Source organism: Tauraco erythrolophus, chromosome 4, assembly GCF_009769465.1.
Source record: "Tauraco erythrolophus isolate bTauEry1 chromosome 4, bTauEry1.pri, whole genome shotgun sequence".
In the NCBI taxonomy this organism is placed as follows: domain Eukaryota; kingdom Metazoa; phylum Chordata; class Aves; order Musophagiformes; family Musophagidae; genus Tauraco; species Tauraco erythrolophus.
In genome coordinates, this window is record NC_141468.1 from 57,917,277 (window position 1) to 57,940,612 (window position 23,336).

The following is a 23,336-nucleotide window of genomic DNA, read 5'->3' on the forward strand; positions in this document are numbered from 1 at the left end:
AAGTATTCTGAGAAACTGTCTGTAAAAGACCTGTACCGAAAAACTCATTATGGAATAGAGCAGGTGAATTAAAATTACATATGCACCATATTTCCTTCAACTTTCGCAAAAGCAACGAACCACCAGAGTTAGTTTTTCATACCTTGTAAGGTGTTGCAGACTAAGGTGGGCAGTGCATTAACACTTCATCTTGTCTGGACATTACCTTTAGAAGGTAAATGACAGGGAAGTTGTCCAGTGCCAGCAAGTAGGAGCTTCAGCATGACCCTGAGGCAAATGCCATGTGATTATATAGGTGTAACAATGTGATTATGTAGGTGTAATACTACAGATATGGCAAGCTGCTATGCTGTATTTGTTTTCTGCTTAGAAGTTTTGTCAGCCTGATTTTTAAGAACTTATGGCTCTTTGAGTCAGTCTGGTCCTGTTCTGTGGATCAGCTTTATCTTTGAAGCTCATTGCTTCTGCAGGTTCTCATGTATGGTCATTTGCTTTGATGTGTCTTTAACATCTTCTTTGCTCGCTTTAGGATAAAACACTCAAGTTACAAAGCTTTATGTTTCAAAGGCTGATTTAAAAGCCTTCAGAAGGCTACAAGCACTGCTGCATCCTTTCTAGCAGGCTTCACACACACTTGCTAGTCATCAGGAGCAGACTTTTTGCTCTGTCTCTACAGCACCTAGCAGAATCTACCAGATGTGGGCTCTGAAATACTGCTGAAACATCTTTTCCCTGTTACATATTGTGAAATATGTTCATTTGATTCGTGTCAATATGGGACAATGGGTGTGCAAATAGGTGGCGAGGAGTAGGGTGTGCCTATTCAAGATAAGTGATTGTCTTAGTTTAAGATCTCTGTGAAATGCAAAAATGTAAACCTGCGAAATGCCTCATGATGCTGCTAACCGCAAGCCCCAGTTGTGAAATATGACCTTCTCTGTATATATAACCTTTAACCATTCTGTTTGTTCTTATATAACCATAGCCCTAGAGGAAGCAGAATGGTATATATATAGTTCTTGCTTCTTGCAAAAGCCACCTAACGTTTTTGCTTTGCTGCCAATTGCAAGGTGTTAGACAAGAGGGGTCTAGGGGCCTGTACGCGCTTAATCTCTAATCTCGCTTAACCACTTTTGAGTTAGCTTGCTTAAGCCATATATCTGTAAGTTGCATAACGCTTGTGTAAGATAAGCAGGAGCCAAGATGGAGAACAAGGATGGTCCTGATGATTTCGCAGAGCAGTCATGATGACTTCGCTAGTTTTCTGGGGAGATGAAAAAGTCATCACGAGGAAGACATACAGCCTTCATCCCTGAGACCCCTACTCACGACCACCAGGAGACACTGTGCATGCGCAACTGGGGGGGTTAGGGGTGGAGACTATGGAGATGACTTCTCTGAGCTCATTGTAATAAGACCACCTTTTCTCGGAAATAATTAAGAATATGTATTAGTAAAAGAAATATAAACCAGAAATAGGAACTATACGGTGTGCGTCTTGGTGGAGCAGAGACTCCCGGCGCACCCAGCGCTGTTTGCTTGCTTTTATTCGCCTAATAAATTGTAAACTTTGATTGGAGTTCTGTTTGGGACTCACTCATTTATCACACATATGCTCAGCTGATCTCAAAGGAGCAACAACTTCCCCTTCCCTAGTCATTTGGGCTAGAGTGCGATAGCCCCAAAACTGTGAATGGGCTGACTCCTTCCTGCGCAGCTACAGGATTTTTAACCACTCACAATAGACCAGGTACTTCATCCACTAGCAGCAAAGGTCCACTGATTGCCACAAAGTGTCTGTGAAATTTCCCTATTGCCAGAGTCTCACAGCTCCTGATGCAAAGGACAACATCTAGCCCATGATTCAACATAACCTCTTTTCCCAGTTCTTGATGTTTGAGGGTGAGATTTTACCTGAGCTGAACATCCAGTGTACGCGAGTTAGGCCACACATTCCTTAAACCACTCCTATCAGCAAAGGGAGATGCAGGATTTGGATTTGAGTATCGAATGTTCCAGCTAAGTCTAAGCACCTTGGAGCAATCAACAAAACACCATTGTTCTAGAAAGGTCGCTGGGGGCAGGGATAATGGTTGTGTCTACTGCTGCTGCTGCTGTCCTGAGATAGCCTGAAGCCTTCGAAGAACAGGTTGGGTCACACAGATACACCCTTCCTTCCTCCATGCTGTACAGGATGCAATGATGAAATAACCCAGAGTTGTCTTATCTTCCTTCTTTGGCTCTATATCATCATTGAGAGACTTGGAGAAATGCTACTGCTACTGCTGATATGTTGTTCTCCCATAGGTTCTTCCACCCTGTGCCTCTTGGGGACAAGTGGACTCTTTCATGGCCTGAGAATTGTATTGTGTTTCCCACCACCTCCTCCCCCTCCTCCCCTTCCTTTTCATAAGTCAAGACAACCATGGAAGAGCCTCCCTCTCACTTGGTCTCGTTTGCTATCTAAACCAAGCTAAGACAGTCCTGACATAGATTTTGTTCAAATTTCAGTGGAGACCATAAGACCCTTTCCCTGCTCATGGATTATTCATCCAGGAATGGGACAAGTCTACTTATATCTCTATATCTCATATCTCTATATCTCACATCTCACAGATGGATGACAAACGATGAGAGCCTAAGTTTGCTCATCCCTGCCAGAGGCAACATCTGCAAGACAAGAGCTCTGTACAAATGAATTCACACAGCCAGGTGGGTTAGATCCTCCACCTGGTATCCAGAAAGGATTCCTCTGTGTTACACTATCATCCTACCAGTGATGCAGGATTATCCCTGGAGCTGAGGCACAATGTCTTTTCTTCAGCTGTCTAGGATGCAACTAGTTGCTATCTCAGTCCTTCACACTTTGGTGGGAGATCTGTCTGTCTGCTCCCACCAAAGACTAAGCCCCAGGAGTTCTCTTCTCTTCTGCTCTCCCCACTGTCCGGAGAAGGAGAAAGAGCTTCTTCCCAGCGGAATTTAAAAATATCACTATAATCCTGGTAGAGACATTGACTGAAACATCAGCTCCACTTCTGTCACCCAACACTACAACTTTTCTAAGAAAACAGTTTTTCTAGTATCCTCACTGAAGCGAAAGAGGCAAAGGTCAGAATGTACCACCGAGACATAGCACTGAAGAACAGCATAAACGATGCAGCAGGCTGTGGCCTCCCCCCACTTTTGAGGTGTTCCTGAGAGCTCTCTCTTCGGGCCACTGTACAGACCTAGTTATCCACTTTACATGCTAGTAAATGGCAAGGCCAGCTGGCATGGGCAAATGAGAAGTATCCTGCGTTGGGCTTCTCCTGCACAAGCCTGTCACTATTCTGACTCTGAGAATCTCTGATCCTGCTCTTTACCTCCCATGCTCTGCAGCAGCAACATCCCATAACTTCACTGACCCTCAGTGCTTCTGGTGAACTGATTTTACACTGCGTTAGCTAAGTAATTTGGAAGACACACAGACAATGTCTGAGGTCTCAATCTTGTGCATAGCTGGCATCTATTGCTCCATAACCCAAAGACTCCCAGTTTCTGGATGGCAGGATATCTTCTGTCAGAGGATAAGTGTGCCATATTAAAGAAATTCTTTGTCCTAGGTTTCCCGCAGCAGAGCCTCAGATGTCAGAATCCAGGTTGAAAAAATAAGTAATTTAATTGAGTGGTACAGCAATAGGAGCAGCTCGAGCTGGGTGCCTCTGGAGAGGGACTCTGAACAAAGAAATCCCTGGGCTTTCATACCCTTACAGTTTATGCACCTGTTCTTCATGTGCTGTTCACCTTGCACACGCCTCTTGGTCCAGTGGTAATTTTTGGTCTGAGGTCTTCTTTCTTCCTTATTGGATTCTTTCTCTGGCTCCAGGCGGGCTGTCAGCTGTTTCTTACCTGGATAAGTTGCAGCTTCTGCTGACAGTCGTGGCCCCCTTGTCTTCCATTTTTCACTGGTCTCAGGACCTTTGCTCACATAACTAGGCAACAGTTCAAAATAAGTTCAACTTTCCTAGGTGAAAGCTGAGACCGTGCAGCCTAAGGCTTCAGCAAACCTAGCTGCTAATGCTGAACAAGGTTATTAATCCTAACAATTCTTAACAGTGCTAAGTAAGACTATTCAGACAAAAGAACACAGATAAAAGAGTTCGTTTAACCACACTTAATCTGCAACAGCCAGCAGTTATAATCCACACGTATTTGCTTAGCTGTTATCTGTGTTTTGACCTTTTCCCTCTCAGTAACATACTTTTATTTCACACATGCAGGAAGCTTTGTTGAGAGAGCGAGGTGGGTCAGTGAGCCAGGGGATTTGTCTCTTGTCTCAGCCTCTTGCTTTCTAACAGCTGCAAAGACCAGGGTCCAAGGGTTCGGATACATGGAGAGAGAAAGTGCAAGCAGATGCTTTGGCTCTGAGCAAGTCTGCTGCCCATTGTAAGAAAGCAACAGGACCAGCATGCAAGAGGCTCAGTTCCTGGAAGAAAGAGCAAGCCAGCCTTGTGATTATCCAGGGAACACCATTTAGATCATAAGAAGTACCCGGTCAGTGTCGTTAGTAGGGCCCTGAGGGTCTCAGATATTTTATTTTTAGTGTAAAAAGTAAACTTGATGATAATGAAACGTATAAGTCCTGCAAGACAGACATCGTCCCTTAGTTATTACAGAGCACATACTTCACAGACACAGCAGAAGCTCCAGCCCCACCACTGTGCCTTCCCCTTAGAGGGAGAAAGCCTGACCCCAGACACAGTCACCACCACAGCTAGCCAGCACTTCTGGATTTTCCTGGATCTTGCAACAACACATAATTAATACTTGAATTATATCACTAACTCCTCTTTAGAAGGTTTTTCACTTTTGAAAGTGATGACTGAACTCTGGTTAAATGCACGGAGACACATCTCTTGCTCATTCTCCAGAAGGGTACTTGGGAAAGCAAATAGCAGCTATTTCACCAGAAAGTTTCCTTAGAAATTCATTATCCCTCACAATAGACTCCTGTGAGAATCATTCAAATACCAACATGGGTAATTTTGAAGGAACAACTGGGCAATTGACCTGAGGAGCAATGCTGAGATCTTGCATAGCTGAAGCTGAGATATTTCAAGCAGTTTAGTTTCCTACAAGGGCTTGTCTTGGGATACTGAAACCAAATTCTCACAGCACAGGATAACAAACTGGGAGACTGTTCACCCATGAGCAAAAGCCGTGAACAGGTTGACCGTTTCTTTTCTTCTCCCCTTTGCCTCCCCTACCCAAACGCATGCAAACCAAACAACCCAACCGATAACCTGGGTGAAAAATGCGTAGTTCATCAGCTCCCATTCTCTACTTTCAAAGGACTAAAAAAGCAACAACATCGACAGCATAATGTTGATGAACGTGTGTGCTTCAGAGTAAATATCTGTGGTATGAGTTATTTGACTCATTTCACTGGCATTTGACAACTCACGTATTTACCAAGCACTGCTTACCTAGCTAGAACTGCACAGTGCAGAAAGTATGCTGAATACAAATGCAAAGTGCTGGTGCAATCCAAATTCCACATGCATAGAAACCACTACACCACAAGCTTTTTTTCTCGAGTGATTCCTTCATTCAGGATGCCCCCGACACACACTGGCAAAGCAGAGGCAATAGTGGTTTAGGAACTGAAGAGGCCTAAAACTCCTCTTTACAGACCAGTTTGGATTACGTTCTTGACTATATACTTTGAGGACAGTTCTGTGGGGCAGGGACCAATTTTCCTAAACATTTCAGTAAGAAAGCTCAGAATTTTAAAACGCTTACTGAGAGGCTGACAGTTGGCAGTGCCCATGTTCAAAGCCAGGACAAATACATTAACACAACTGGCTGTGAGCTGAGGCTTAGGAGGAAGTGAGCACATGACTCCTCTGGCCAGGCAGGACAAGCAAACATCCCAGCAGCCAACACCCAGGTTCCGGGAATTGACTTCTATTGCTGCAACATCTAACCCAGACAAAAAGCAACACCACCACAACAGGTCCTGCTCTGTTCTGGGTTATGTGCAATGCAAATAGTTGAAGTGCTCCAGTGAATAAATTAGAAGAGATGACTAGTCCTGCATATTTACTAATAGTTTAAACTTTCACCGTAATAGGAATATCCCGTCATTTCTGCAAATGTTGGTTTTAGTCCAAGCTAATTCTCAAATTTGATCTTTTTCTGTTCTTATTTTTTAAAATTAAATTTGTTCCTGCTAGGAAACACATGTCTTAATAAATAATTAACAGAGTAACAAAAATCATAGATTATAGACATAAACAAGAACTAGAACTCAAACAGAACTCACATTAACTGACATTCCTGGTATAATCTTCAAAAATGTTAATGTCTCTATGTCTTCAATCTGAACAAAAAAAGAATATATAATAACTCAGGAGATTGTTATTGTAATTATTAGGATTCTACTTCAGTGTACAAAACCTGACATAGAAAAATTATTCCTATGGCAGCTAATTCACCCTTGAGTTTAATTACAAAATTGTTTAATCCTTTTAATAGAAAATGTTTCTGTGTGAAGGTAATGATTATGGCAATGGTATTAATGCCATCAAGGGGGAGCATGCTGCCTACATACTAAATTTTTAATAGTTTTATTGTAATTGAGAAGAATTAAGGTTTCTAACAGCTTAGATGGTTAGGACGTTTCCTAACTGAAGTCAACTAGAAAGGGTATTTGGCTTCTGACGCACAGGGCATGTGGGTTTCTGACCTTTGAAGAGCAAGGAAACACATCTAACACTGCAGTCAGTCATCATCTGGACTGAGTAATGATGTGGTCTTGCTCCACAGCAACTCATGGGATATCTTCTCTGGCCATGTCATTCTGCTTTCAGCTGCTTCATGTGCCTCTGTACGACTCAGTGAGGGTAACACTGTAAGTTGGATACTGTGCCGTGTACTACTCCAAGGTTCATATAATGTCCTTTACATAATTTCCTAATTAGTATTTTAAAAAGGAAGTTGATGTGAGACAAGGAAAGGGTCTCCTCTCTTCTGACTTCTGTGACCTAGGTCTCAGCTGATGAAGGAGACATGCTCAAGGAATCCACCTCTGAAAAAGCAAGGGCAGGCCTGGAAGTTTCCCCGCACATTTGGACAAGAAGCGCTTTCTGGGGACTCCCGCACTCACAGAGGTCTCTTTGCTGCTGCTTGTACCTTCCCCCTCTCCCAGCCATGACAAGGGAAGAGGAGGCCTGCGTCCACCCCTGAGCAAATACTTGACTTCTCATTCAGAGCTGCAAAGCTGGACCAGGAGAGACCTGCGAAAGCTGAGCTTCAACTTGTCGTGTCTCATGGAAGAGTAAAACAATCATAAACACAGGGAATGGAAGACCCTGAGGTTCAAACCCTTCCTTCCTGCAAAAACATGGCTCACGCCCCATAACCAGCCTCCCACTGAGACTTCCGTGCAGGAAGGGAGGTGCCTGCAGAGGGAAGGGAGCTTCACTGAAGGAATGGGTGAGTAGGTCTGGACTCTTCACCTGGGGAGAAGATGACTTAGGGGTTCACAGGCAGAAGAGAGTGTGGGTAGGAGCTACACATGAGCTGTCCACCTTCAGTTGCAAGAACCAGGCTGATGGAAGCAAAACACACAGCAGGAGGTGGTTCACCATGCAGCAAGAGCGAAGTGCTTGCCAAAAGGTATTGTGGCTGCACAAATATCACTGAGGTCAATGGGCATCTGGACAGGTGTCTCGAAGAGACCTCCATTGGGGACCCTTGCAGGCTGGAAACAGGATACTGGGTAGATAGCCCTCTAGTCTGGAACCACGTGGGCTGCTCTTATATTCATACAAATTTGTCCAAGGAAGCGCTGCCTGTTAGTTTTGCAACAGCAAGCTTTATGGTTGTCACACACCGTCTACCCCACCACCTGACTTCGATCAAGTATCTCGAGAGCTGCAGAAAGGCAGCACAAAAAGGGCATAAACCTACTATCGTGTACCCTAATTTGGTAGCTGTACAGTCATGTGCCACCCTTGATCTGGATCAAATACCAGTGGATAACTAAGCAGTGACCTGGCATCACTACTGGTATGACTGTGGGCTCACCAAGGCTTGAAACGTTCCTGAGAAAAAATCTGTGCTGTAGGATGCTGACCTCGCGTGGCTATAAGCAGCCACCTCAGCTGCACCTGTCTCCTCTGCATTTGTCCCCAGCTCTCGCTGGCAGCTCCTGCTCTGCCGAAGTCCAAGAGCTGCCTGCCAGCACCTTCCCTGTTGATCTCACACGGAGCGTGCACGGGCCAGGAGCTCCACAGCGACCCAGGGGACGCTGCTGCGCACGCTGCGGTGCCTCGGGGTCGCTGCAGCTCAGAGCGCTGTGGCGGGAGCTGGTAGGAAGCAAACGGTGAGGGCGCAGAGGGGAACCGCGCCACCAGTGATCCTCCAGGCAGGGAATCCCCCGGACAGAGAGCGAGCTGCGGGCAGGCAGAAGTAAAACCGCGCTTCGGAGACATGTCTTCCAACGACAGGAAGAAACCCCACGCTGCAGGGCCCTGGGGGAGGCCCAACAGCACCGGGGCCCGCGGTGAAACCCAGAGCCACCGTCCTGCAAGTACGGACGCCAAAGCTGGTGACTCAGAGCAGGGCAGGAGGTGGCGCTGGAAAAACCCTGGAAAGCTCACCTCTGCCCAAGCCTGCACAAGGCGGCTTTTCCCTTTCAGTGATTTTTTTTTTTTCCTTAGTCTGATTTTAAACGGCGTCATTCCTCCCACAAGAGCGTAAAAAAGGAATCACATCCTGCAGGCACGCGAAACGTTAGCAGAGTTTTGGCCATGGATTTCTAAGCCTCGTGAAGACCCTTGGGCCAGCTCGGAGGGGCCGCCTGACGCAGAAACTGAACGCGGCAGGCAGAGCAGGGAGGAGATGCCAGTTAATGTTTTTTTTTTTTTCTTTAAACAGATTCGCCCAAATTCTCCTTTAACACGCGGAAGGACCGGGACGCCCCGCAGCAGGATGGTCCCAACACAGATTTCCGACGGGGGCCCACTTCTGCCTTTGCAACGCTGCGCACAGCGGGTCGGGCAGATCACTGCACCCGGGCGCCCCGCGAAGTAAGCGGGCCACCCGGGGACGACCTGTACCCGCGCAAAAATTCCTCTCACATTGGCAGTGAGGACCCGGGCGTCACCCCGGGTCGTTATTTTCCTTACTCATAAGTTTAAGGCATGCTGGGCACTTGGCGGCCCCGTCGGGCGGCCCCTCTGCGTTAGCTCTTAGGGCACGGCGAGCGGCTCCCCGAGCCGCCCCGCAGAGCACAAGCTAAGCTCCTCTTGCCCTAACGACCCGTCCCGGTCTCTTTCCGTTATGCGCCGTCAAGCGCTGCCACGGGCCGAACCGGGACGCGACGTGCTACGGACCGTATGTAAATGAAGAGCCGCTGGGGGTTGTGGGACGGCCGACCCGGCGCCGCGCATGGGGCGGGGCCGGAGGCGGGGACTGCGTGCCTTCTGGAGGCGGAGCGAGGAGCGGAAGCGGTATGATGTCATGTCCGGGCTTCCCTTGCTGCGCTGATCGTTGCGCCCCGCGACAAGATGGCGGACCTCTCTCTGGACGAGCTCATACGGAAGCGCGGTGTGACGGTGAAAGGGAGGTAAGCGGCCGGGAGGGCGGCGCCCCGGCCCGGCGGCCTCCGGCGGCCCCTCTCTTCTTCCTTGTCATCGTTCCGCTCCGGAGGCTGCGGGTCGCTGCCCGCCTCAGCGCCGCCCGGCCCTGTTTTGCGCTCTCGCCTTCCCATTGGCTTAGGCGTTGGTCTGCGGGGCCGTGCTTTGATGCTGATTGGCCATTTGGCCGTCGCTCAGGGAGGGGGCGGGCTGGGCCGGGGCGGGGGTCCGTCCCCCCACCTCGCCCCGCTGTGCCTGCGCTGCCCTTAGGGCTCTGGCCCCGGCAGGGCCGGCCCGCCCGCCACCTCTCCCCGTCCGTCCTCGGGCCCTTCCCGTCCCTCCCGCGATTCCTGGCACAACCCATCGCTTCGCTGGTGCCTCCGACCTGCACTTCATCCCCTCTCTTCTGCTTCTCCCCCCAGATTAACCCAGCGTGTTCCCCAAGGCGGGACGAGCAGGGCCGCGGCTCCCCGCGCCCACTCCCAGCCCCCCCGGTACCCGGGCTGCCCTGTGCCTGCAGCGGGAGCTGCTGCGGGGCTGCAGCCGTTCGTCAGGCAGCGCCCTGGGGGTGCTCGGTTCCCCCCCAGCTCCCAGCAGCGCATCGCCGTTGATGAGCGGCACGGTGCATTGTGGGATTGCTGTGGGAGGTGTAGTTGTGCCACGGGGAGCCGTAACCGTGGCAAAGCTGGTCGGGATCCGCACAAGCGAGGCCTCAGGCTGCCATGGCACCGTCAGAATTGCTGCCTGGCCCTTGGAAGCGGTGGTCTCAGTAGCGTAGTTAATGAGACTCTGCCAGATTGTTTGAAACGGTTGTGTGGATGTAGAGGATGTCTCCAGCATAGGCTGGGCCGTTTACTCTAGTGCAGCTGTTGGCAGTTCTTATCGGGCTTCTCCTTTGGTAGCTTTTCATCTTCCCTTTTGCCATAGTCTCTTGATGTTTCTGAAGGTCTTGTCCATCGATTTCTCCCCATCTGTGTTAGCTAAGTGTGCTCCTTTTTTTGTGGTTCTATTGTTTGTGTTGTTTTTTTTTTAATTTAGTGATCATTGGGTAATCTTATGTTTTAACGTTGAATGTCTACGCTTAGGTGTCTAGAGTAGTATTTTGAAAGCTATCTGCTAATGTGTACTAGCAAAGCATTCAAACGCAGGTTTAAATCCTAGTCTAGACAAGGCCTTGGCTTTGTGCTTTCATTCATGTTATCTTGTGTATTTGGAACAGTCTTATGCTGCTTAATATGCCAAGCACCTCCTTTCTCCTTTTCCAAATCCCTCCTTAACTCTCATTTCTCCCAGGAATTCTTCCTGCTTTTGATCGCTGAACAATAATCCCTTTGCAGCACTGCAAGAATTTTTGTTCCTTGCATTTCTCTTGTTTGTCATGTTTATCTCTCTTTGTAAGATTTCTGAGGTAGCTAACTTGACTTTGTGAAGGCTGGGTAAACTGAATAAACTTAAATCACTATATCCATGCTGCTCAGTAGTCCAGATGAAATAACAGAAAAATCTTCACATATAAAGTGTACTAATGCACAAATTAGTCAAGCCAGGACTTGAAGTTCTGGAAAGTGAATTAGATGTTTGAGATTCCTTTTTATTTCAAGAGCTGTGGCACAAAATGCCTAGTCAGTTAATGCTGTTATAGGGTAAGCAATTCTCTACAGAAGAGAGTTGTTTGTTAGGATAAACACAAAAGTCTTCAGAGACTGTAATCTTCAGTACAGAGTTTCCTAACCGATTTCATTAATTCGTGTCATTAATGTTTTTAACTAATTCTTACTTAAATGCTGATACATATATTTCTGGTTTTACTTTGACCTCTTTTATGCTTATTAAGGAGAACCACTCATCAAGCCCTTCTGCAGCTCTCCAACTGAATGCTTTCAACATAGTTAAATTAATGCTTTTTAAAATCGCAAGGGAAGCTTTGTTCTCTGATTGTTGCTTTATGGGTACTGTTAGTCTTCTGTGTTATTAAGACCATTTATTAAAATATAACCAGAGTAATACTCCTGTCTCTTCTAGCTAATGTGCTTTGGCTGTCGGATTCCTAGCTAGGTAACAAAATAGGACCCCAGTCCTAGCTCTCCAGTTGTCTGGACACAAGAATGAAAGAGGCATAAGTGGAGGTTCAGTCTTTCATTTTCATCTCTCTCTCCTCTCCACTGAAAGTAGATGACTGTGAATAATGTTAAGATGGTAGAGTTAGATCAGGAAATACTGATATAAAACTCCATATAATGGAGAATTTAAGTTGCATCATCATTTGAATTTGCGATGTAAGCGTTTTAAGTATTACAACAAATTCTAGATATCTACTTTTAGAATTTGTAATACTGGATAATACATTTCAGAAAGCAGGTTAACACTGTAGCCCTCTGTAGCTTATTTTACATTTAAAAAAAAAAAACAGTAGCAAGAATATTTTTTCAGTACCTTAACTTGAAGATTTCTCTTACCACTTTGTCATCTTTTTTTTAAAAAAAAAAAAAAGGCACACAATGGAAAAAAGAAAACCTAAAAAAATACTTGAAGGAGAAACTGTATAAAAAATTAGACAAGCTGCTTCCTTTTAGGGGAGACTTTGAAAAAGTGAATCAGACCTGTAGCAAGAAGCTAGTTTTACCTTTCACTACACAACAGGCTGCTACCTAGTAATATTTGCGTACAAGCATAAATGGTGTCCTTTCTGCAGGCTGTTACCCTTCTATTCTCAGTATTGTGTTGATGATGTGCTTAAAAAGTAAAGGCCGTCGGGTGCAGCAGTTCTGTTAGTGGATTAAAGAAGAGGCAGTGATGTTAAAAAGTAATTTGACGGATAAGTATTCTTGCTGGCAGTTAATCAACTTGGAAACTGATGGCTTTGAACTGATATTGGTGTGGTGCTTGTACGTCCTATAACCCAAGCCTGTATGCTCCCACAAATCTGAACTTACTGCCCAGAATTCTTGAAATCACTTGTAGTTCCATGTTTCCTTTGTATCAGGACATACTATTGTATTACAAAAGATGCTTTAAAGGACCTGCTTAGTCCTAAAGCTAGAAAGCTGTTTCTGTTCCTCTTTGTTTTCAAACGTTTCCTCAAAATACCTAAGTTGTTGATGAATTTTGTTTAAATATGGTATGTACTTAGCATAGCTGAAGCCAGACCCTTTACCTAAGTTTGTAAATATGAGCTTAAGGATGGATTTTTGAAATCAGTTCCTTAGCTGTTTATGTAGAAAGTAAAATCCAGCATAAAACAGTTTAGGAGCTCTGCTGTTGTATTTAGACATCTAACCTAAGTAGATTTCTGTGCAGTAATAATGAGCTTTTGTTCGCAGCAACACAAACACTTTTATTGATACAGTATCACATTTTATAGTGTCTGAAACTTCTTTTTTCCTCAGGCTTAACACAAGACCAGTATTTGGAGGTGTAAGATCTCGCATTGGAGTCCAGCAGAGTCTTCTAAACAGATCATCACCATCTGTCGGCTTCCAGCGGACATTTGATGCCCGACAGAAGATTGGACTTAGTGATGCCCGACACAAACTGGGGGTTAAAGATGCCCGTGAAAAACTGGTTCAAAAGGACGCTCGGTTCAAAATCAAAGGGAAGGTGCAGGATGCTCGAGAGATGCTGAATTCCCGTAAACAGCAAAGTGTTGCTGCTGAAAAGGTGACCAAAGTGGTGGATGCCAGAGAGAAGATTAGCTTAAAAAGGAGCACTCCAGCTGCCATCAGCCCAACTATGGGGACAGTAAATCCAGCCATGAAAATCACCAAAACTATCCAAGTAGGTCAAGCAAGCCGTGTTTGAGCCCTCGGTTATTCTGCAGCAGTCCAGTGGAAATAATAATACTTACATTAATATGTTCACGTGTTTACAATAGAAGCAATGGTGATACAGTTCAGTCCAGCCTGTACAGCAGGATTCAGAGTTTTTTGGGTATCCTTCCGGCTGCTCGGGGCATTTTGTAGAATCCCAACTTTCATCTAAATTTTCATTTAAATTTTGGGCCCAGTAAAGACTAAAGCAGTGTTCCTGTCAGCATTAAAGTAGTTGTCTTGAATGGTTAAGTAGTCTCTTTCCCACTTAAATACAAAAACGTGTGCTTTTTCTGTCATTCTTATACCACCCCTCTTTGCAAGTCTGATGTGGTGGATCGTCCTGTCTAGATAACTGGTTTATCCTAGTGGTGGGATAACAGTTTAGAATATACAGCTATGTTTGTATCTAAGAAGATCTAAAATGCAATGAGCCCTTTTACAATTTCTCTATTTCTACTTGTCTGGTTTTTAGGAAAGCCCTGGCTTCCAGGGAGTTGCCTGATTGCATGATGTGTTCCTTCTGAGGCTTAGAATTTATTTTAATTGCACTGTAACCAGTTGATCATCCTAACCTGCTGATTTCCTTTGACAATTTTCTAATTTCACTTTGCTGTGTGCACAGTAACTTGATTCTTAGCAAACTTCTCTGAGTAACAACTACTGTTGAACTATGTGTGTGTTAGGTACAGTGGGTAGAGTCAAAAGAGAAGTTTCCAGATTGTCAGGATTGTTGTTTGAGGAGTGGTTTTGTTGTTCACTTCTACAAGCATGTAACTGAAGTTCCTCGCCTACCTCTTTCATTTTCCACCTCACAAAGATCAACAGTGTGTGCTTACACGTACCCCGAAAATCTCCTATTCTCATCAGTTTGAAAGCCTAGATGAGTCTGCGTTCTGCTCAGTTGTGGGTTTTGCTCAAGAGCATCAGGCATGTTTCTTCTGTAAATTAGCCTAGGAAATTTCCCATTACTCTGCAGATCTCCTGCCGGCCTGACCTAAGAAAGAGAAAGGACTCTTGTGGCAGTAAGAAGGGCTAATCACAGAGCAATAGAGCAGCCTGTTCAGTAGTCTTTAATTAGTAGCGTAATTAAGGTCTAAGCCAAATCACCACCATCAGCCGTTAGGAGTTGAACATTTTCTACGCAGTTGCTAGGAGTTAAAATAGTTTTCAGAGCCTTAGAACAGCAGCAGTTTGCTCTGACCTGTTTGGTTGGGTTTTTTTGAATGACTTGGTTTGGCCTGCAGTACTTTCTGTTTGTTAGACAACACAGTGCAAGAAAAAATATTGTAGAATATAATAGTGATTAAGACTGCAGACAAAACTGCACATGAGCAATTATTTAATTATTTTTTTTTAGATTTATACCTAAATTCTAAATTGCCCATGGCCCTCCTCTCTTCCCAAGTGTGGGAGCAGAATCAAACTAGAGTATCTTGATCTGAGATGCAGCACACAGCTCAAACTTCCTGTACTGTAGTCTTGTTTCGCATAAAGGAAAGGAAAAAGGCTTTGAAACTCAGAGAATTTCCGTAGTTCTGCTCGTGTTTCCGTAGGACAGGTACCCTTGTTTCTGAATTGATTAGCAAATTGAAACATGAGGGTGCTGTGGTGTAAGATAGAGTCTGGAGAGAATGCAAATCTGAACGTTTTACTGGCTGTATGTAGTATTTTTGTAAGGAGACCCATTCTTTTCTGTAATGGACAGCTTCCAGCTTTTTTGAAAACCAAAAGGGCGTTTTTGAGGGAGTTGCTGCTTGATTTCAGTTGCTGATTAGTACAGCTACATTCTTCGACTACTTCTGTTGTGGTTTCCCTGTTTCATGGGATAACAGACTGTAGAAGGGCCAGCTATGCTGCCCTGTGTATCATTTTATTCACTGCAGCTTATTCCAGCTCTGGTGTGAAGGCACAGTGTATACTTCTCCTTTGAAACGTAACTAAACTAAACTGTGTTGAGTCCCAGCCTGTTGAGTTTGATGGAAATAGGTGTCTTTGGTTCCCTGTAGCATGAAAGAAGAGAAGCTTACTTACTGATTTACCCCGTTCATGGTTTCATACTGGCAGAAATGTAGATCTAGTCAGTGCTGGCAGAGCTGGACTTAAGTCTCCTTCCCAGTGATCTTGGTCTAAAACTCAAGTAATTAGAATCAGTTTCTCGTTGTTTAATCAGTTTCTCTGCGTGACCTTAGGCTTTAATGTCTTTGATTAAGTGAAGCTATCTCATATTGAACATATTACAGGAAACACGTGTGTTGTCTAATAGGATATTGTGGTAGTATGTTTCAACAGCAGGAAAGTGAGTTTCATTTAAATGTCTCAGGGTATCAACTAACAGCTCCAGTCTTCTGAAATGGCAATCTGATGGACTGTAGTGTTTTAATGCTTTGGTTCTTTCTCTCTTACTGTAGCAGAAGGCTCCGGTTCCTGGACACTCTCATCCAGCAGGAATGAGGATCAATGTGGTGAACAACCAGACACACAAACAGGTGTGTGCCTGCTCTGTGCTCTTTGCCCATTACCTTTAGCGGGGAAGGAAGGTGTCCATAAACATTGGCAGGTGCAAAGAAAACTCTAAGTAGGAAACAAGAGAGGAGTGTTTGGAAGTTCTCTAGTAGCTTAGCTCCCTATTCTCATATGGTTAAGATACTGTCATGGTAATTGAGGTTTTCATTTAGTCTAATTGATTTTGATTCCTTGTGTGTTGTATGAATGCGAAGTAGATATGTCCAGTTTTTATCTGTATGCGCTAACTTTTTTTTTGTAGAGGCTGTGACCTTTAGCTCTGATGTCTTTACTCTGTAAATTTCTCAGTGACACCACATCAGATCAAGTTGTTGGTTGTTTGCCAGCTTCTTCAGAGAATGGATATGATTGTACATGGTCAAATGTTCTACAGTGAGGTGGGAGAGGGTATAACCTTCCTGTGAAATCCCAGCTGTGGGTCACTGCAGGAAACCTGATAGTGAATGTCGTTAACTGGTATTCTGATGTGCTATCAAAGTTACCATATCTCTTATTAAGCAGACTTTGATGAAAACCCTAGAATTTGTGCTGTCTCTTCTGGGATCAATTTTAAAGGGCCTTCGTCGCAGCCCCCAGCCTTCCAGTCACCTTACCACCTTGGGTGCTTTCAGAGGAATTGCATGTTTTTATTACTTATTTTATTTTGTGTGTGTGTACATTTCATTACATGAAATATTGGAAAACTGACATTGACAATATCATATCCTGGATTTTTTTGGCCTTGATTATGGTAACTTTAGCTATTGTGTATGTTACCTCTACATTGACCTGTTGCCCTCAGCTATCTCAGATACTGTCACTTAAGGAAGTGTCTTCATTATTCTGACCTCATCACTATAAGCCTTGAATCCATTTCATTTCTCAAACTCAAGTCCGTTGTCCTGATGGCTAGTGGTTTTCCCCGTTCTTTTCTCTTCTGCACAATTCTCCTCTGTTCTACTATCCCTTTTGTTTTTTTCTCTCATAGCATTTCTGTGACTGGAACAACTTTCCTGTTTGTAAACCAGAACTTTGCTGACTATGACAACCCACTTATTTTGCAAGCTCTTATTGCTAATCTCTCCATGTTTCTTCACCTTTCTACTGAATTAATGGGAAGCTGTTTTGAGTTGTGACTTCTTATGTCCTGGGCACTGACATGTGTGTATAGACTTTTTCTTAACGTTATTTAGAGTCCTTGAAAAAAAAATTTGCATAGAGGTCAGCCTCAGTATTTTAAGGCAGGGCTATGCATGTTAAGTTGAACTGGGAAATTAATTATTCATTCAGTAAATCTTCTAGTGCAGTGTTTTCTAGTGCCAGACGGATATGTGCTGTGCTGAGGAAAACAGGCTATTTAAAAAGAATTTTTGGTTCAGATGTATTTGGCAGGCATCTGCTTAATTAAAAAAAAAAAATCATTAAAAAAAGTCATATGCACAGGCTTCAACTTTAAAGTAGCAGGGTGCTAAAAAGTAAGAGACTGAGGCTTTATTCCATTAATGTGGCTTTATCAGTCCTGATGAGGTCTAGGGAGTACACTTGAAGAAATAGCTTTACTGTGGCATTTCTGGGAAAGAAGTTTGATGGTTTTTACAGTAGCGTTTCTAAATGGACTTGCATACATTCAGCTGCCCGTGCCCAGTCTGCAAGGACAGAAGTAAAGTCCGATGTAGTCACGTCCATTACCTGAAGAAGGCTGAAGGCAGGGGAAGATTACGTACTTGGAAATGATGTCTAGATTAAATCTACCTGCTTATAAACGATTACCTTGCTTGTCTTCAGGGTCTGTATGACGTGGAAGACGATGATGAAAGTGTCTCTCCCCTTACTAGCAAACAGATGAAAATCACCACCACGAACAGTTTCCTACACAACGCGGTAAGGGATTATCTGAACAGTCCCCACCATGTCATGCTCGCATTTGGTGGACGCAGAGGCTGCAGCTTTACAGGGCTTATGTTCTTTTAAAGTATGTAAACAATGCTTTCTCCTCATACGTTTGCTCTTCACCCCACCCTTCCCTTTGTGCCAATGCTTCTAGCATTATTTTTTGGACAGAGTCTGTTTTAGGCTAACCGTGATTTTGTAGGCCTTTTGCAGCCAGATTGTGTGCTTTCTCCCTTGCTGGCAGGTTGCTGCACGTTAGCTCTTGACTTTCTTCTTGTTGAGGAAGTGCTTTGAGCCTCTCTGGTTATTGTTTGAGCAGGCAAGCAAGGGAAGCTTTCTGCTGCTTCTAGAGACTGGACATCAAAGCAGAAAATCTCTTGCCATACAAAATCTTATTTGACAGCTTTTTAGAGAGTGCTGAGGCTCTGGAGAAGATGAAATTTCAACACAGACTAATGCAAGGTCCTGGTCTTGAGATGGGATAACCCTCTGCAACTTAAGTGGAGAGCTGACTGGCTAGAAAGCAGCTTTGTAGGAAGGAGCCTCAGTTGTCCGGCTGGGTGATATACTAAGAATGAGTTTGCAGTGCATCCTTGCAGCAGTGAAAGGCAGCTGTAGATTGTATGTTAGTAAGATCATAGCCAGCAACTCAAGGAAGATAATTATTCCCATCTGTTTGGCATTTTGAGAATGCACCTGGAGCACTGTGCCTATTCTGGGGCTCTACAATACAAGACAGACACTGACAGACCACAACTAGTACCATAGGATGGTCAGGGGGCTGCAACACATGATGTGTGAGGAAAGGGGGAGAGAGCAGTGTCTCTTAAGGCTGAGAAGAGAAGGCTGTAGTGAGATCTGTCCACTCTCACTGCCTGGTCATAGAAAAGGCAAAACCAGGTTCTTTTCAGGAGTGAACGGAAGAAGATGAACTGAAAAATGTGTTGCAGCAAAGGAAGTTCTGTTTGCTTGTGTTGGGGAGAGTTGTGAAGTCCTCGGGATATTGGTCAGCCTCTGGCACACAGACCAAGAAAAGTGGTGAAATTGCCGTTCTCAGATATTCAGAGTTTAACTGGATAAGGCCCTGAGTCAACCTGATGTGTCTTTGAAGTTAGGTCTGTTTCAGACATGGGGATTGGACATAGGTTTACCCTAAATTGTTCTGTGGTTCTGAGAAAGCAAATTTATGTGGTTTTACCATTGCACAGACAGCCTAGTGCAATGGTTATCCCATGTTTTTTTTCTCGTGGGTATTCAGTATAGAGCTCCTGGCCATTTGCAATCCTTAGAAACAGTCTTATGAGTTGGTTGGTTTTTTTTATTTTTGCAGGAGAAATGGTTATCTCCAGTGTTCACAGCTTCTACTAGGCACAATTTTTAGTCTGGCTTTTAACTCGGGTAGTTCCAACTGGAAAGGTTACACTCCATGTCTGTGTGTGCCCTGGCTTAGTGTTTCTGAAGAAGTACTGCTGTTTGTACTAGAGCAGCTCAGTCTTACTGTTAATGAACAATCTTTGTGTACCCTTTTTAAGTAGTTGAAAATCTTTGGATAAAAGGATCTTTTCAAATTCAAATACCTCTTGTGGAGTTCATTTAAGATGACTATGAAACTGGAAAGGGCTTGTCAGTGAGGGAAGTACTCTTTTGGGGTAAACATATGCCCAGAAACTTTAGTTGATTTTTGTCTCAAAGCTGAAATCTCCAGCTCTGTAGTGGTTTTGACAGTGGGAAGGACAAGGAATTCTTAGTGCATGCTGGTAATGCTCTCCTGCTGTTGGTGCTTGGAAAAGAGGGATGACTTTTGTAGCCTGCAGCTCTGAGATTCTTTGTTTTCTCTTCCTGTAGACTGGACTGAGTGTTAATAAATTCTCTCTGTCCAAGACTGTTCCCCTGACTAAAGTGGTCCAGAATGATACGTACACAGCTCCACCTGCACCTCCCTCTCCTATGCGGACGAAGGCCTTGACAAACATGTCCCGGACCTTAGTGACAAAGGAGGAGCCTCCGAAAGAACCAGCGCCTGTTGAGGTGAGCTCAGAAGTGAGAGATGCTCTTTATAGAAGTCTGAGACATGTGAAACTTGTTGTTCAGCAGTTATGCGAGCAGCTCGTTTCTGCCTGCCTTCCAGCGTTATTTCTGGGACTCCTTCAAGCTTATTCTGATAACTGCAACCTATGTCCCAAGAATTTGAAACCTGTCTAAACATCCGTTCCTTCAGATATATTGAGAGACTGGGAATTTTCAGATAGTGCATCTTGCTTCTCTGAACTTTTCTTTCTAGCATGGGAGCACATGGTTCTGGAGGAACCCATGTTACAGAGAGGTAGCAGTTGTTGTTTGGATCCTCCTTAGTGGCTTTCGTGTCCCTAGGAGTAGTGTTTGAACACTACTACTTAACATAGTCTTTTGTCTGCTCCTTTTAGCAAGGAGAAAAACAGGATTCTTGGTGTCTGTCCACAGAAGACCTCTCGGGCAATTTGTGGACAGCCTGTCTGGCTTTGCTTTGCTGAACTGCCTGATGCTGGGTACAGGTGACCCACCAGATGTTCCCAGGCATGTTGAGTTCAGCATGCTCTTGAGGGGCTGGAGCCATATTTTGGGGTTTGCCAGCTGGTTCTGAGTGTAGCAGAGATATGTGCTTAAACATGTGGGCATGACTAGAGAGTACTGTGTATGTATGTGGATTAAATTAGTGGTGTACTTGGGATTGAAAGAAAAGTTACTTCAGAGAGAAATTAGCATGGAAAGGGGCTCATGGATACTTCCCGTTACTAGCTGTAGCTCTCGCCTGTGTATGTGTGTGTATAGACTTTCCCAGACATCCCTTTAGTGACTTTTTTAGTGCTTTCTCTGCTGTGCTGTCTTGCCTGCTATGTTTCTGACCTTTTTATTTGATGGATTTGTTTGTGTTGGCAGCTGGCGTTCAGTCCTTTGGAAGGCACAAAGATGACTGTAAACAACCTGCATCCTCGAGTCACAGAGGAAGACATTGTTGTGAGTGTTGCTTACTGCCCAACTGTGTATGAGTGAATCTTCCTTCCCTTATCCTACCTCTTCTGATAAATCACTTGATCTATGGTGAATGCAGTAAAGAGGGCTATGATGTGGGTTTGCTTTCCTTGCAAAACCTTTTAATTCCTGATTTTTTTTTTGTTTGTTTTTTGTTCACTTCTTCTAAAGAAGTGTATGCTTAAGAAGATGGGACAAAATCCCATTTCTAGGGTGAACTGAGGTACCTGGCATCACTTACAAGAGTTCATGCCAAATGGTGCTTGATGTTCTCCTCAAACTTATGCCCCCATCCAAATTATTTAGGCACTTCCATTCTCAGCAGGCTGCGAATGAGCCTGGTCTTCACGTGAGACAAACAGTATAGAGTACTGGCCTTGAACTCTTTTGCTTGCGTTGGTCAGCAGTATGGATCTTTGTGCAACCTGTGTCACTAACGCCAAGTACTCGTACCTTAGCAAACACAGGAAGGCAAGCGTCCAGATTCTGCTGTGTGTTTGCTAAGCAGGAGGGATGGTGCGATTAGGAAACTCAGCCTTTCTCACTTGGTGTCTTTGATTGAAGCAGCACCTTTGTGACCGCGTCATGACTAACTCTCTGCCCTCAGGAGTTATTCTGTGTGTGCGGCGCGCTGAAGCGAGCCCGGCTGGTGCACCCTGGAGTGGCCGAGGTAGTATTTGTGAAGAAAGAAGATGCTATCACGGCATACAAGAAGTACAACAACAGGTGCTTAGATGGTAAGTTTGAGGCCAAAGTTGCTTTTAGGATAGATAAATCAACAAAAACTTTTCCACCTCGGCAGAGAGTTTAAAAGCATCTCAGATGCTTATCTGCCACCAAGAGGGAAGAAATGCCAGAAAATCAGTTCAAGAGCTAGGCAGTATAATGCACTCCTATGTAACTAGCTGAAAATATGTACAATTTATTTAAGTGAAAATAAAAAAAAAAAAAAAAAAAAAACAAACAAAAAAACAACACCCCAACACATTTTCCTAGGAAGAGAATGCTCAAAGCTAGAGGCAGAGTCCCGGACGTTCCACTGTTCTAACTTCCAGATAAAACTTCTTTTGTTTCTAATCCGGTGCTGAGAACTATATGATCTTTAAGAAGGCTTTGCCTGCTACAGAATAGCTGTTTGCACAGTACAGGTAAAACTAATATTTGCAAAACTCTCAAGGTGTAGTCCTGTAAAACAATTGGAATCAGCTTCTCCATAAACTTTGAACAATGCATTTGTTAATCTGGATATACCTGCAATGTTGTTGTAGGCTGAAATTAGCTGTTAATTTTTAGCTGGAAATAGATGCTTTTTCTTTCTCTAGATGAGTGATATGTTACAAATGTCAGAAGAGGATCAGACAGCTGAGAATGGGAGATTCTCTTGTGTCTCTGCTAAGGGTCTTGTACCTACATGTAATTTCTTGATTAGTGTCAGTCTTCCATATTGTACTGAGTGTTTCAGTGGCTCTTCCATTGCTCTGGTTTTGCAACGAAAGATGTATCGGCTGTTCTTTCTCATGTTTCCCCAGCATGTGGAACTCTACTGCTTGCACTGGTGTTTGATATTTCCAGGTCTTGCCTTACCACGATTCTGATATAAGGATTTTTTTACTGTGTTGGTTTAGGTCAACCAATGAAGTGCAATCTTCATATGAATGGGAATGTCATCACCTCAGACCAGCCTATATTGCTGTAAGTGTCCTTTGGTTGGGGGTAGAATCAAACACGGTTGCAGGTTCTGTTTTGAGGACAACCTGAGGAGAGGAAAACCAATGGCAAATTATTGTCCCATGAATATTCTCCTTCTCTTCCTCTCTGTGGTGCTCTGTGTTGAGCTGAGTGCAATATAGCTTGACTCCATAGTGTTCCCAGCCCTGAGGCTTGAAACAAATCTGAGATGAGGAACTTTTCATGAGGAAAGCATATTTAAACCCTTCATCTCTAATACTGGGAAGGGGGCAACACTGAGAATAGTGATTGCAGACATAGTGTTAAATTTTATTTTATAATAAGCAGTTAAATACTCCTTTTTCTTTTTTTTTTTCCAATCCTCCAGCCGATTGAGTGATACCCCTTCAGTGAAGAAGGAAGGGGAACCACGCCGATCAAGTGCAAGCGCTGCCTCAAATCCCCCAGCTGAGGTGGACCCTGACACTATCTTGAAGGCACTCTTCAAATCCTCAGGGGTCTCTGCCTCTGTGCAGCCCACAGAATTCAAAATTAAACTCTGAGAAGGGAAAGCGAGCAGTGGACTGGAAAACTCATTTAAGTTGGGGAACGAGAAAAGTGCAGGAGTGCAGATGTTGTTTGCATTTGCCTGCCACAAAATTTTTTGTTTTCTATGATCGCTACCTTACTGTACAATAGTGTTTCCTCTTGTGTGTGTACTTTCTGTTTTCGTAGTTGGAATTTTCTTCCATGATTTTTTTTTTCCAAAAGAATAATCTCCCCCTTCTGCCAGTAATGTATTACCGAGCATCCGTGTAACTCCCTCCTTTACTGC

The 23,336-nt window shown here is 44.3% G+C and overlaps 1 protein-coding gene and 1 non-coding gene across 4 annotated transcripts; one reads left to right on the forward strand and one right to left on the reverse strand.

Annotated features, from left to right (window-relative positions):
• Window positions 1-9,041: 9,041 nt before the first annotated feature.
• LOC147528884 (U12 minor spliceosomal RNA) lies at window positions 9,042-9,190 on the reverse strand. The gene has a single exon (XR_015222140.1). It is a non-coding gene; the product is annotated as a U12 minor spliceosomal RNA (small nuclear RNA).
• Window positions 9,191-9,510: 320 nt separating this feature from the next.
• POLDIP3 (DNA polymerase delta interacting protein 3) lies at window positions 9,511-23,072 on the forward strand. Of its 3 annotated transcripts, none has more exons than XM_086611010.1 (9): window positions 9,511-9,613; window positions 13,010-13,406; window positions 15,841-15,918; window positions 17,720-17,815; window positions 19,670-19,852; window positions 20,741-20,818; window positions 21,441-21,570; window positions 22,459-22,525; window positions 22,890-23,072. In XM_086611010.1, exons 1-9 carry the CDS (start codon window positions 9,555-9,557, stop codon window positions 23,062-23,064), a joined length of 1,263 nt encoding a protein of 420 aa, XP_086467136.1. In that variant the 5' UTR covers window positions 9,511-9,554; the 3' UTR covers window positions 23,065-23,072. The 3 variants fall into 3 exon arrangements, with proteins under 3 accessions (XP_086467136.1, XP_009987459.2, XP_009987461.1); XM_009989157.2 differs by having other exon boundaries at window positions 13,010-13,397; XM_009989159.2 differs by lacking the exon at window positions 15,841-15,918 and having other exon boundaries at window positions 13,010-13,397.
• Window positions 23,073-23,336: the final 264 nt, after the last annotated feature.